The 13,273-nt window shown below is 38.8% G+C and overlaps 1 protein-coding gene across 4 annotated transcripts in view; it reads right to left on the reverse strand.

Annotated features, from left to right (window-relative positions):
- Positions 1 to 13,273, reverse strand: part of TRIP4 (thyroid hormone receptor interactor 4) — a 67,314-nt gene that overhangs the window by 18,289 nt on the left and 35,752 nt on the right. For all 4 annotated transcript variants that reach the window (XM_034660835.1, XM_034660833.1, XM_002914243.4 and 1 more), the window contains 2 exons: positions 10,091 to 10,215; positions 8,678 to 8,769 (listed from right to left, as the gene is read on the reverse strand). In XM_034660835.1, coding sequence (XP_034516726.1) covers positions 8,678 to 8,769; positions 10,091 to 10,215 — 217 coding nt within the window. The remainder of the gene's footprint in view (positions 1 to 8,677; positions 8,770 to 10,090; positions 10,216 to 13,273) is intronic.

Genomic DNA, 13,273 nt, shown 5'->3' on the forward strand with positions numbered 1-13,273 from the left:
ATCAGTAATTCCTAAACGACGTCACTCTTCCCAACAAATCCCCAGATGACCTGTAAGTCTTGTATCTGTCTCCAGAGGACTAACAGCTAAAGCAAATAGTTAAGAAGGAACTCACTGACAAAGAACATATATTTGCTATAGATTTTCTTGGTTTGAATTTTGGGGAACTAGATAGGACATGAAATCAGGCTCTGAAATCTAGTTAGCTGAAAACCAACTCCAAGATTGAGGTGATAATACTCAGAAAGAGAGAAGGAAATGAGTCTGATAAAAAGGCTACAACCACAACAGATCCAAAGAAGCATATCCTGAAAGCAATTGTGTTCTCTAGTAGTTGCTTACATTTTCCTTCAAAGCAGTTCAAGGTGTTCACAGGACACATAACTAGTACCTCAGGCCACACTCTACTGGATGATAAAAGTTTTCTCACATCAGGATAAAAGTTTTCTCATATCAGTAACATATTGGTCGTGAGGCTTTGACAAGATGACTACTGTATATTTGACTGGAGTTGGATAAAGATCACACCAGCTGGCCCATTGTGGGATAGCTGAACTCCCATGTACTAGTACTCAATTAAAATCATGTGTTCAGTATCAAAGACGGGGCATGGGGGGGGCGGGTTTACAGCTCAATGCTACAGAGTTCATATTTGCTCCAGGTGAAAAGAGTAAGGGATGAGTAATATGCAGCTTAAGGGTCTTAGAGCCATTTGTGGAAAATGATCTAGTTGAAGCCACATAGCACTGGTTTCCTGGTCCCATCCTACTCACACAGTTAAGTTTCCACTGTGGCTTTTTGTGCCCTTTGGAATCCTATGCTAGAAGCTCCATACACAAGAGAACCTAAGCAAGTATATTTTCTCTAAAATTAACCTCATAGCTTTTTTGCCCTTACTCTTAAAGACCTAAATGGGAATCACCCATACATGAGTTATTTTTGGTCTTAAATTTCACATGGCAGGCTTTCACTCCAACTTAAACTAGTGAGAACTAAAAGAAAATTGCTCTTAATTAAAGATACTACATTGTAAGGTCCTTAACCATTGAAGTCTACGTTGGGACTAATAACTCGGAATGCTAAACTCCTCTTGAGTTAAGGGATCGGACAATTTTAGAATTTACCTCCCAACGGCTGGTTGACTCAACTGAGAAAAACTATTCTGAGGCAGAGCTCAGAGCATCCTTTGACATCAGCTAACCTACAAGGTAAGATGATTGTTAGGCAATCTGGTGCTACTACCATTAACAATACCCTTCATAAAATGACATTTGTCTTTCAGAACAAAATTAAAGATTAAAACATTTTCTTTCAGAACAAAATTAAAGATTAAAACATTTTAAACTATCCAAATAAAAAATAATAACACTGTGTGTCATTTTCTTCCTCAAGATTTTATTTTAAGTACTCTCTACACCCAACGTGGGGCTCAAACTCACTACCCTGAAATCAAGAGTTGCATGCTCTACCAACTAAGCCAGTCAGGCATCCCTAGAATTAATTTGTTTTTTTAAATCATAAAAAAAAAATTTTTTTTTTGTATGGTGATTACATACTACAGAACATCTTTCTTTTACTGCCACACTATAGGTTTTTTTTTTTTACTACAGGTCATTTAAAATTATTTATCTTAAAAGAAAATTCTCTTCTTTTGTATACTCTATCTGGACTAATGATACTACCATTCACCCACTTGCCAGAGCCAGAAACCTGTTTATCTTAGACTTCTCTCTCCCATTTTACATGTCCAATAAAATCACCAAGTCCTACAGACTTTACCTCCTAAACATTTCAATCATCTGTTCTTTTCTGTCCAACTCATTTGCCAGAGCAAAAATAGGAATATGAACACAGTAGACCAGAGAAGGAAGTGGATTAGTCCCGTCAGGGAGGAAATGGACTGAGCTCCAGGAAGACCCTACAGAGAGGGTGACTTCCGAGCTGTTTTAAAGGATGAATAGAAACTATCCTGGTGGACAAAAGTATGGAGACATGATACCATATGTTGAGGAAGACAGAAATTCTTTCTTCAGGACTCACCGTTTTTGTAGAAGCTTCCTGAACCCTCCCCACCTGGCCTCCAGCCAAGATGAGATAGGAGTTAGGGCCTCTCTTTTGTGCATTCCTTTTTCATATGGTAATTAGTATGGTTGGGTTTTCTTGCCTCACTCCAGAGAGATGGAATATCTCATTAAAACTCTAGATCCTCAGTCTTTAGCACAGTGTGCGGCACATGACAAGTAGTCAGTAAATACTTGCCGAATGTATGTTATACAATATTCCAAACAATTAAATCGTAAATTAGAGAGGTAATTTGCCACCTGGTTCATACAGCATACTAGATGACAAATCGAGAAGCCTTGAACAGACTGCAAGAAGATAGCAAGTCTATAGCAGATTCCTTCTAGACCAAGCAGACCACTTTCTCTCTAAGCCTGAGTTTACTTACAAGTAAAATGAAGGTGTCACATTAAGTGATTGATTCTACCTACATAACACCTCTTACATCTGTCCGCCTCTTGTCTAATTTCACTGGCATTATCCTAGAACAGACTTTTAAAAATATCTTGACCCTGGAATGACAACTGCCATCCCATTAGTCTCCCAACTTCAGGCTCTTCACTGCAATCCATCTTCCACACTGCAGCCAGATCTATTTTCCAAAATCAAGACCGTGATCACATTCCAAACACCCCTCCTCCATTCCACAACTGACTACAGAAAAAGTCTTACCTCTAAAGCCTATCTTTCAAAGTTATCTACCATTGGACCACAACATACTTTTCCACTGTTGTTTGCTGCTTCTTCCTCTTCTTCATCCATACTCCTCTCTCAACAAACTGGTTTGCTATTATTCTCTGGACAGGCCCATAACTTCCCACCTCACACTTCTCCCTCTCCTTGGAATATGTTTTTCAATCAACTAAGGAGGAAGACTTGAACAGCAATCCCAATTGAACCATTTACTGACTAATAGTATGCAAGTTACTTTAACTGAGTCTTGAATTCCCTCATCCCTAAAAGAGGGGTAATGGTACCTTGCTTGAAGTCTTTTGTGAGGATTAGAACATACATGATAGGTCTGGTACATAACAGCTGATCAAAAAGTGATAGATTTTATTATTACTACCCTTCAAAACTAATTCAAAAGCCATATTCTTCATAAAGTCTTTTGGGATCCCTCCTAAATGGAAGCAACCTTTCCCTCCTTTAAATTCCTGAGAGACACTCTACTTTTCAAGACAGTTATCTTGCTTTTTTTACTTTGTTTGTTTACATCCATATTTTATCTATTTGGTAGTCTTTCAAACATTCTGAGGGCAGAACCCATGGCTGATTCACCTTTTTGTTTCTTTTAGTGTCTAAAACAATCTGATTTATGGTAGGCACTCAAGTATTTATAATAATACTTAAGAAAATCTTAAGAATTATACGTTCATTTTCAGGGGTGCCTTGGTGGCTCAGTCAGCTAAGTGTCTGCCTTCATCTCAGGTGATGATTCCATGTCAGGCTCTCTGCTCAGCGGGGAGTCTGCTTCTCCCTCTCTCTCTGCCTCCACTTGTACTCTCTCACTCTCTCAAATAAATAAAATCTTAAAAAAAATAGAATTATATGTTCATTTTCAGATGAAAAGCTAAACATTAAAGAACTTACATAAATGCATAGACAAGTGTTAATATTTCCCTCCTCTGTTCAGGATAAGTACAATAGAAAGTATAATGGTTTCTGGATTATTAAAAAACATACATGGTTGTCCTCAACTCAGCATGTGGGCACTTGACACTCAGGTTATAAAACACCTGCAAAGACAGTCTGTTCTGACCTAGAAATTCTAGTATATATCTAGTCTTCATGAAAATTCTGAAAATACATTCCCTGTTTCACTAAAGTGAGCTGTGATTTTAAAGAACTGCGTAGGGTTAGGCTAGTTGTGGCAGACAGACAGTTCCCCTCTTTGTTGGGTCTCTGACACAACCCTCATGATCCCTTAGGAATACACATTTTTAGGTTTATAAATATGCAGGTTTTTTCAGTACAACAGAGAGGACATTTTCACATTTTTTTAAGGTTTTATTTATTTATTTGTCAGAGAGAGAGAATGAGAGCACAAGCCCGGAGAGCGGCAGACAGAGGGAGAAGCAGGCTCCCCACTAATCAGGGAGCCTGGTGTGGGGCTCCATCTAGGACCCTGGGATCACAACCTGAGCCAAAGGCAGATGCTTAACCGACTGAGCCACCCAGGTGTCCCCATTTTCACATATTTTAAAAGAAAATTTGCAGAGGCGCCTGGCTGGCTTAGCAGAGAACACGACTCTTGGACTCTTGATCTCACAGTCGTGAGCTCAGGCCCCATATTGGGCACAGAGCTTACTTTAAAAAAAAAAGAAGGAAGAAATTTGGGGAATTTGGGGACTCTGCATTTTTCAAAGCTAATGCCTGTTTTGAATATTGATTATTCCTTCATCCTCTAATTTCTCACCTCTCAGACCTACAGACATGTACACATTGATGATAGAAACTGATGATATCCAAACGTGATTTTTACAAATCTTCCCAAAGATCTGTTTCACTTGGATACCCTTATAGGAGAAAGAACAAGTAATACTCTCTTCCCCACTGAAGACTTCAATTCTACTGCTGATGTCAATTACATAGGCACCCAGCAGAACTGCTTCAGTATAGTTCTTTAAAGATAGGGTCTTGGCGATTATAAAAACCATAAGATCAAATGGACTGAAGGGTCAGGAAGCTGGCAGGAGAGGAATGGATTTAGTCAGAAGAAACAGAACAATCAATGACCTTGGAGATTTCAGACAAATCAGATTCTCTATTGAAGGCGGAGATATAAATAGCACAAACACAACACAGACAAGTAGAAACAAAAGCCACCAACTCAACTTTCTGTTTGAAAACTTGTTAGGTCTAGAGAACTGTTCAAACCACAGCTGCTAATGGTTACGGATTTGGCAATCAAAATGTCTTTGTTAAAAAAAAAAAGTTTTAACTGCCTCACTATTGAGGTTACAAACCACAGCCTTGATGCATTGTTGCAGTCAACATCCTCCCTGCTGTTTTTGAGAGCTTACATCTGTTGCTGGCAGATAAAATGCTGGCAAACGGCATGGGTTCCTTCCAGGGGAATACAGGAGAAGTTGTAACTAGATGGCTCTCATCTACCTTTCTCTTTTGAGCTAAGCCCACAGCCTTTTCTGCATCATTCCTACCTTGTCTAGGTTGATTCCCTGCCATTAGGAGGGCTGAGGGTCTTGTGGGATTTTTTTCTGGCACAAATTAGCTATGCCAGCCATACTACTCTTAGAAGATAAAAGGAAGAAGACTTCTTAGCTCAGGGCAAAGCATTTTTAGCACATATTTTTAAAAATCAGTTAGAGGGGCGCCTGGGTGGCACAGCGGTTAAGCGTCTGCCTTCAGCTCAGGGCGTGATCCCGGCGTTATAGGATAGAGCCCCACATCAAGCTCCTCTGCTATGAGCCTGTTTCTTCCTCTCCCATTCCCCCTGCTTGTGTTCCGTCTCTCGCTGTCTGTCTCTATCTCTGTCGAATAAATAAATAAATAAACTATTTTTAAAAAATTAAAATTAAAAAAAATAAAAATCAGTTAGAGTATAGTGTACTTGATTTTAAACAACCACTAATAAAACCTTTTCTGTTTTTTTATTCTTTTAAGAGGCTAAATGATCACACTATGCCAAAAATAGTGAGGGCTTAGTATATTTTAACTTATCAAAGAAAGGCCAGGAATGTGAGGTCAGGAAGTAAGTTACTGAGTTTCTTTGGGGAAGGAAAAAGTTAGGAACAAGATGCAGAAGTAAAATGTGGTCCAAGTCATATAAGGAGATTAGCTTCAGTTGAAATAAAAATTCCTAGATCTACACTGGTTTTCACAGATAATTCAGCTGGGCGACAAGAACTGAGTGTGAATATGCAGAAAGAAGACACAGGTCAAGAAACCAATTCCTGGATGATTCTCCCTCAACGAGATGACCTATGAGAATAAAAGAAAACCAAACATATGTAGACTAGCACTTTCTAAGCTGTATATACCACAAGATACCAGTTCTGCAGTATGTAACTAGGTAGTGTGCATAGGGTGGGGAGAGGGGATTTTATGGTCTAAAAGTTTTTGGAACACTGCATATTATACCCACTAGATGTATCAGAGTCATTATGCACATTAGCATATTAAGGGCTCTGAAAAGGTCTGCAGTAAACAAATACATTTATTTGATACAAATACATTTTCCAAATGTATGTGTCCATAGAGAATGATCTCCTCTGTTTTTATGCCTCCAGAGAACACTTATGCATAGAATAGTTTGGGAAATGCTAGTCTAGGGCTATTACTCCTAAACTTTCAACTCATTCTTACAGAAATGAGAGTAAGGTTTGTAAAACAGGCTAGGTAATCACATTTCTTACATCATAGAACCCTAGGTCAGAGACAGGCAGATTACCAAGGATGCTTGAGACGTTTTCTAAAAGGCAGCCAAATACCAAAGCTACAATTTTTAAAGATCCTTACCCAATAAATAATCCCCAAATAGGTCTAATATAAATTATGAATCCATTCCTGAGATACCCCCAAACAAGAAAAGAAACAATGGGGGAAAGCCCTAGAAAAGCTGACCAAAGGGAAAATGGGTAAGGGATTCCTGTATGATGAAGCCTACTGGCTTCCAGTGTTTGGGGATACTCTAATGTCATACGTCAGGGAAATTCATAGGGGGAGTTGCCAGGACCTCCAGCTGGGAACATATGGGAGGATTCCTACATTTCTATGTGCTGCCCTCATTATCCTCAGGGTAAAAGACAAGAATCTAAGCTTGAAGAGGAGTATCATGCTGACCTGAAAGAGAGGTATCTGCGAGAAACCAAAAAGATTTGTTTTGTTAATTAGATTTCTAATTCCCATAAACTTTGCTATTACTCCATAGACTAGGATTACAGTTTCCTACCCTTCTCTACACAAACCTGTGGCAGAAAGATTGGCTGTCTAGTGACTGAAATCAATTGACCCTGTATCAGATGGTGGTTTGCTTGATCGACACTTAAGAAAATAAAGGAAGGCCCTCACCAAACCCCACCACCCACACTGCCAGATGCTCCTGAGTTCCCTTTTAGAATGCAAATATCCTATGAAGAAAACATATTAATGACACATTAAGTTATACTAAGCTATTAATGACTGTGAGAGTCTTTAAAACTATAAAGCCTGGGGTGCCTGGGTGGTTCAGTTGGTTAAGTGTCTGCCTTCAGCTCAGGTCACCGTCTCAGGGTCTTGGAATTGAGCCCTGCATTGGGCTCCCTGCTCAGCTCCCTGCTTCTCTCTTTCCCCCCACTCCTCCCCTGGCTCCTGTGCACACACTTGCGTGCAGGCACATGCACGTTCTCCCTCTCAAATAAATAAAATCTTTTTTTAAAAAAACTATAAAGCCAATACCAATGTATGGAATTTTTATAATTTTTACTTCTAGACTGAAAAAAAAAAAAGGGAGAGGAAGAGAGCAAAGAAGATCCTGGAAAAATGGGTGAAAGACCCAGAGGCACAGGCACAAGAGTGAGGAAAACAAAGGGCCTCCACATGTCTATGGTTTTGCCTAGGTTTGGATTAAGTAATAAGGGTAGAACAAAAGGCTAGGGATCAAATTCATGCCAAAATGCATGCAATGTCCTCATATATATAAAGTAATCAGAGAAGGGCTGAGGAGGCAATCCACAAGAAAATGAAAGACAGAAAACTAAAGGGATACTAACTATTGGTTAAAATCTATGAGGAAAAGGTAGAGAGAGTAAGATAGATAGGAACAGTTTTTATAAACAGTAATAACAGTATTCAAAGGCAAATGAATTTGGAAAACAATTTACTGAGAAAAATGAAACTGCAGAACATTTTCCTAGGCACAGTGGTTGCCTAAAGCAACTGTTGAAGAACTTTTGGATTTCTGCTGGTCTGAGCTTAAATATAATATATATAAATTTTATATATAAAGCTCTAAATTTCAGGAGTTCTTCAATTAAGCTAAAGTCCTTCAGCTCCCTCTGCTGTTCAAAAATGAACTCCAGTTACGTCGGTTCAATCTTCAGAAATCAAAATAAATAAAAATACATACCTACATATATGCATGCACATGCGTGTGCGTGCATGCTCACACACACACACACACACACACACACTCTCTCTCTCTCTCTCTCTTTCTCTCTCTCTCACACATACCCTGACTGCACAGTCCAAGCAATCAGAATTCAAACATACTTGCCTATCATGAATTCTCTGGCCTGGACCAAATGTTCCAAAATAATAAATCCTATCATTCCCACCACCTAACTGAAATAATTTAAGGGATAATGGAGTTGTTTCTTTACAAAAAGCAGCAAGGTTTTATGAAAGGATGAGGACCTGTACTCATTAGCCTGATGGGGGCAACAGCTTGTCACGCAGAAATGTACATGTGTCAGAAACCAAAACGTCACTAGTTTTTCTGCTTCAGCCCTGATCTTTTTTCTCTTCAGTATTTCCCTATGAAAAGATTATCCTCACATGTCCAAATTCAGTTGCTAACACCTTACTGTCTCCATGATATTCTATGTTGAAGGATCTACAAGTCCACTATGGTAGCAAAACAGGCACATGTTCAAGAGAATTACTCTTTACTCACCTGATCCTTAAACTCCTTCTGGGACAAGCAGTCAATGAGGTCCACACAGCCCAGAAGACAACCTGATGGATAGTCGTTGGGAAATTCCACATCTGAATCAAGAATAACAGAAGGATCATATAAATTTCCTTTTCTGTGAACCTGAAACTCACGAATCTGTTTCCAATTCTGAACAAATCACTTTCTCTATTATCTATTTGTAGACACAGAAAAACAATGATGTTTTTATTTAGCACAAATGTTTGTATTTTAGCAAAAAATTTAGTGAGTGGCTGGCTTAGTCCACTATCCACATCCTAAGCTATAAAAAAAAATTACCCATACACCATCAAAGTTCAAGGTCAATACAACTTCAAACAAATCAATTCCACCTATACTCAACTGAATTAGCCTTGAATTTGGTGGTGATGGGTTTTGGAAACAAGCTATAGGTGTGAAGAGAAAAACCAAAAAAATGTAGTAAAAAAATATAAGAATGACAGAACATAAGGAGTTAGGAAAAAAAAAAAAAGACAAGACAATTTCAAAACAAGCCAATCATATCAGTCAAAACAAAAATGTGCTTTTAAGGAAACATGCACTTTTGATTCCCAAAACTTTGGTGTCCTAAAAACTTTTAAAGGTAATTCTGTAATTATCTTCTCATTCTACCTTCAAAACAACTGTTAGATTAAGAGGAAGAAAAACAAGACACCTAAGGGTCAGAAGTGGTTTTTTGGATCCAAACTTGATGTGCTTGAGATGATTCCCAAAATACACTGCTTAAGTCAACCAACTCTGACCTGTCCAAATTCCACAGCAGATGTCTATTTGGGTCACTCCCCCCAAAAAATTCTTACTGTGATTGTTCTTCCCAATCTAAAAATCCCCGAGTTTATAGTAGTCATTTTGCTCTCACAATGAAAGAAAGAAAGAAAGAAAGAAAGAAAGAAAGAAAGAAAGAAAGAAAGAAAAAGAGAGAAAGAAAGAAAAAGAGAGAAAGAAAGAAAAAGAGAGAAAGAAAGAAAAGACAAGAAAGGAAGGAAAAATTTCCTCGGATGAAATTAAAACTGGCTCAAGTTGGTTAAGCGTCCGACACTTGATCTCAGCCCAGGTCTTATCTCAGGGTTGTCATTTCAAGCCCCACGTTGGGCTCCATGCTTGGTGTGGAGCCTACTTAAAAAAAAAAAATTAAAACTAGTTGGTCAATTTCTGGTGTTAGGAACTGTTATTTTTATTTTCATTGTTTGGTGAATTAATGCTTTGAACAGTGTCTATGATCTGCCACTAAACAAACATACACAAAGATGAAAGTCCTCTCACACCCCACCCCCAGAAAAAAGAGTCATAGGAAGAAGGAAATGAAAGAAGAGGAACGTCAACAATGACTTCTCGCCATCAAGTAATACAGAAAGGAGAGTATATGGCTGTTACCTTTCCCACGAAGAACACGATATGTAGTCTGGAGTTCTGAGACTTCTTGAGGGGAGGGTCTTTTGGCTGTGGCTGCTATCCAAAGTCGTCCTCTGTGCGGAGTGTACCAGCTTCTGCCCTCCACCCTTAAAACAATTACAAATTTAGTAGGAAGGATATAAATTGTAGTATGCCAGAGGATCTCATTTAATACAGCAAATCATCCAGTTGAACCAAGAGATCTATAGAAGATATCTCACAAAGAGGGGTATTTGTGTGAAAAACATACAATACCCTTCACTGGAGTGATGGAACCGAGTTTTCTAGCTTTTCCTATTATCAGAACAAAGACAATTTGGGTGCCTGGGTGGCTCAGACGGTTAAGCCTCTGCCTTCTGCCCAGGTCATGATCCCAAGATCCTGGGATTGATTTCTGCATTGGGCTCCCTGCTCAGTGGGGAATCTGCTTCTCCCCCTGCCTGCCACTCTCCCTGCTTGTGTGCACGTGCTCTCTCTCTCTGACAAATGAATTTATAAAATCTTTAAAAAAAAAAACACACACACAAAGACAATTCAAGTCTTTCAGGTCCTACTTTTTACCCGATCTCTGTAACTCAGAGTAGCTCTCACAGTAGCTCTTTCAATAGCCTTGGGACTTCTACCACCCAAATCCTACATTTTTTTTTTAAGATTTTATTTATTTATTTGAGAGTGAGCAAGAGAGAGAGAGAACATGAGCAAGATGGGGGGAGGGGCAGAGGGAGAGGAAGCAGACTCCCCGCTGAGCAGGGAGAGCCATATGACACATGGGGGGGGCGGTGCTCAACCCTAGGACTCTAGGATCATGACCCCAGCCGAAAGCAGACGCTTAACCAACTGAGCCACCCAGGTGCCCCCAAATCTTACATTTTCAAGGCATGTAAGTTGTTCCACAAAAAAGGAAATCCTTGCTCTTCTTTGAGTCAAAGGCTAACCTTTTCTTGGAAGCTTTAATTGTCTCTAACCTAATAGAAAAATCCTCACCAACACACAAATCTCTAAGACTAGTACTTTTATAATTATTACTTAATAGAATTTAAATAAATGAAAATACTTATCTTCACTCTTTAAATTATAACCACATTCATTTATATTTTCTAAGTATTCTATAAAGGATTATGTTCTTTGTAGATAATTAAACAACTTGACTAGTTTGAAAGAATCTTTAAGTGGAATAACAATGCATTCAAGAGAATTGAATTACTCTTCAAGGATTACCAAAGGATGTTCCTAGGGGAGGGGGAAATGGGCAATATGAGTGAAGGAGAGAGGGAGGTACAAGATTCCAGTTACAGAATGAATAAATCATGGGAATAAAAAGCACAGCGTAAGGAATATGATGATACTGTAGCAGCAATGTAATGGGACACGTGGTAGTTATACTTGTGAACAAAGCATAATGTATAAACTTATCAAATCACTAAGCTGTACTTTTGAAACTAATGTAACACTGTGTGTCAACTGTACTCAAACAAAAAATAAAAGAAAAAGAAAAAAAAGGATGTTCCTCTTTTAGTTCCAACCAAATGAAATAAGTACGTTGGTAACATAACCCTATTACACTATTCTTATAATGGAAGAAAATAGGGAATTTCTCATATTCTTCATTTTCCAAGATAGATGAATTGAAAGAGTGCCAGGCACATAGCAGCGGATCAATAAATGAAGAATGAATCATTAGCTTTCGTCTTTCCACACTAAATAACCTGAAGGGTTACTGAGAAAATGGTCTCACAAATATGGCAGAACCACCCATTTTATTTCTGTGGGATTAGTTATTGTGGTCGCATCTGTTCTTTTCAGTAACAAAATCTGAATAACAGATCCAAAATAGGATGAGAGAAATGTAAACATTCTGATTCTCTCAGCAGAAGGCAAGCTGTTTAGTTTTCTACTTTGGAAGATGGAGAAGATAACCAAATTGTAGACAACTGAATGAGAAAAACAGGTATCTGAGGGCCCAGCTGCCCTGAAGCAGAAGCAGATTCACGTGCATTTGTTCTAATGGCACTACACACATGAACTATAAAACAATTACAAGCCAAAGCGAGAAGGCCTGACCTTCAAGAGGGGAGAAAAATGGTAATGCACCTTAATGAAGGTGGGAAATCATAGCTAATAATGAAAACACCTCAGTAGAAATGATTGATCCTAAGTGCCAATAAAACATTTCTGTAAGAAGAAAAATGATTGAAGCTTACATAGTAAGAATGGAAATAACACTTAGAAAACTTGAACTCGGGGTGCCTGGGTGGCACAGCGGTTAAGTGTCTGCCTTCGGCTCAGGGCGTGATCCCAGCGTTCTGGGATCGAGCCCCACATCAGGCTCCTCTGCTGTGAGCCTGCTTCTTCCTCTCCCACTCCCCCTGCTTGTGTTCCCTCTCTCGCTGGCTGTCTCTATCTCTGTCGAATAAATAAATAAAATCTTAAAAAAAAAAAAAAAGAAAACTTGAACTCTAGTTCCATCTCTGCTACAAATTAGCTTTGTAATTCAGAGAAAGCTACTTTACCTTTGCCTACCTAAGTGTCTTCATTTGTGCAAGACTGTAATAATACTGGCCTATTTCATAGAGCTACCACTTTTAAAACAGTAAAAATCTACTTAAACATAATGTATCATTACTGTTATGAGTTAGGACACTACCTAGGCATAGTAAATTCTAACAGACAAAACAGAAAGGGGAAAAAAAGATAACTGCACCCCCACATTTGCTGTAGCCTTATTTACAACAGCCAAGACATGGAAGCAATCAAATGTCCACTGATGGATGAATGGATAAAGAAAAAGTAGGGGCGCCTGGGTGGCTCAGTTGTTAAGTGTCTGCCTTCGGCTCAGGTCATGATCCCAGGGTCCTGGGATCGAGCCCCACATCGGGCTCTCTGCTCCACTGGGAGCCTGCCTTCCTCTCCCACTCCCCCTGCTTGTGTTCCCTCTATCGCTGGCTGTCTCTCTCTCTGTCAAATAAATAAATAAAATCTTTAAAAAAGAAAAAAGAAAGAAAAAAGAAAATGTGGTATATATGCGCAGTGGAACATTATTCAGCCATAAAAATAAAGGAAATTCAGCCATTTAATTTAAAACATGGATAGACCTTGAGGGCATTGTGCTAAATCAGACAGAAAAAGATAAATACTGTATGATCTCACTTATATGTAGAATCTGAA

The sequence above is a fragment of the Ailuropoda melanoleuca genome, chromosome 5 (assembly GCF_002007445.2).
Source record: "Ailuropoda melanoleuca isolate Jingjing chromosome 5, ASM200744v2, whole genome shotgun sequence".
In the NCBI taxonomy this organism is placed as follows: domain Eukaryota; kingdom Metazoa; phylum Chordata; class Mammalia; order Carnivora; family Ursidae; genus Ailuropoda; species Ailuropoda melanoleuca.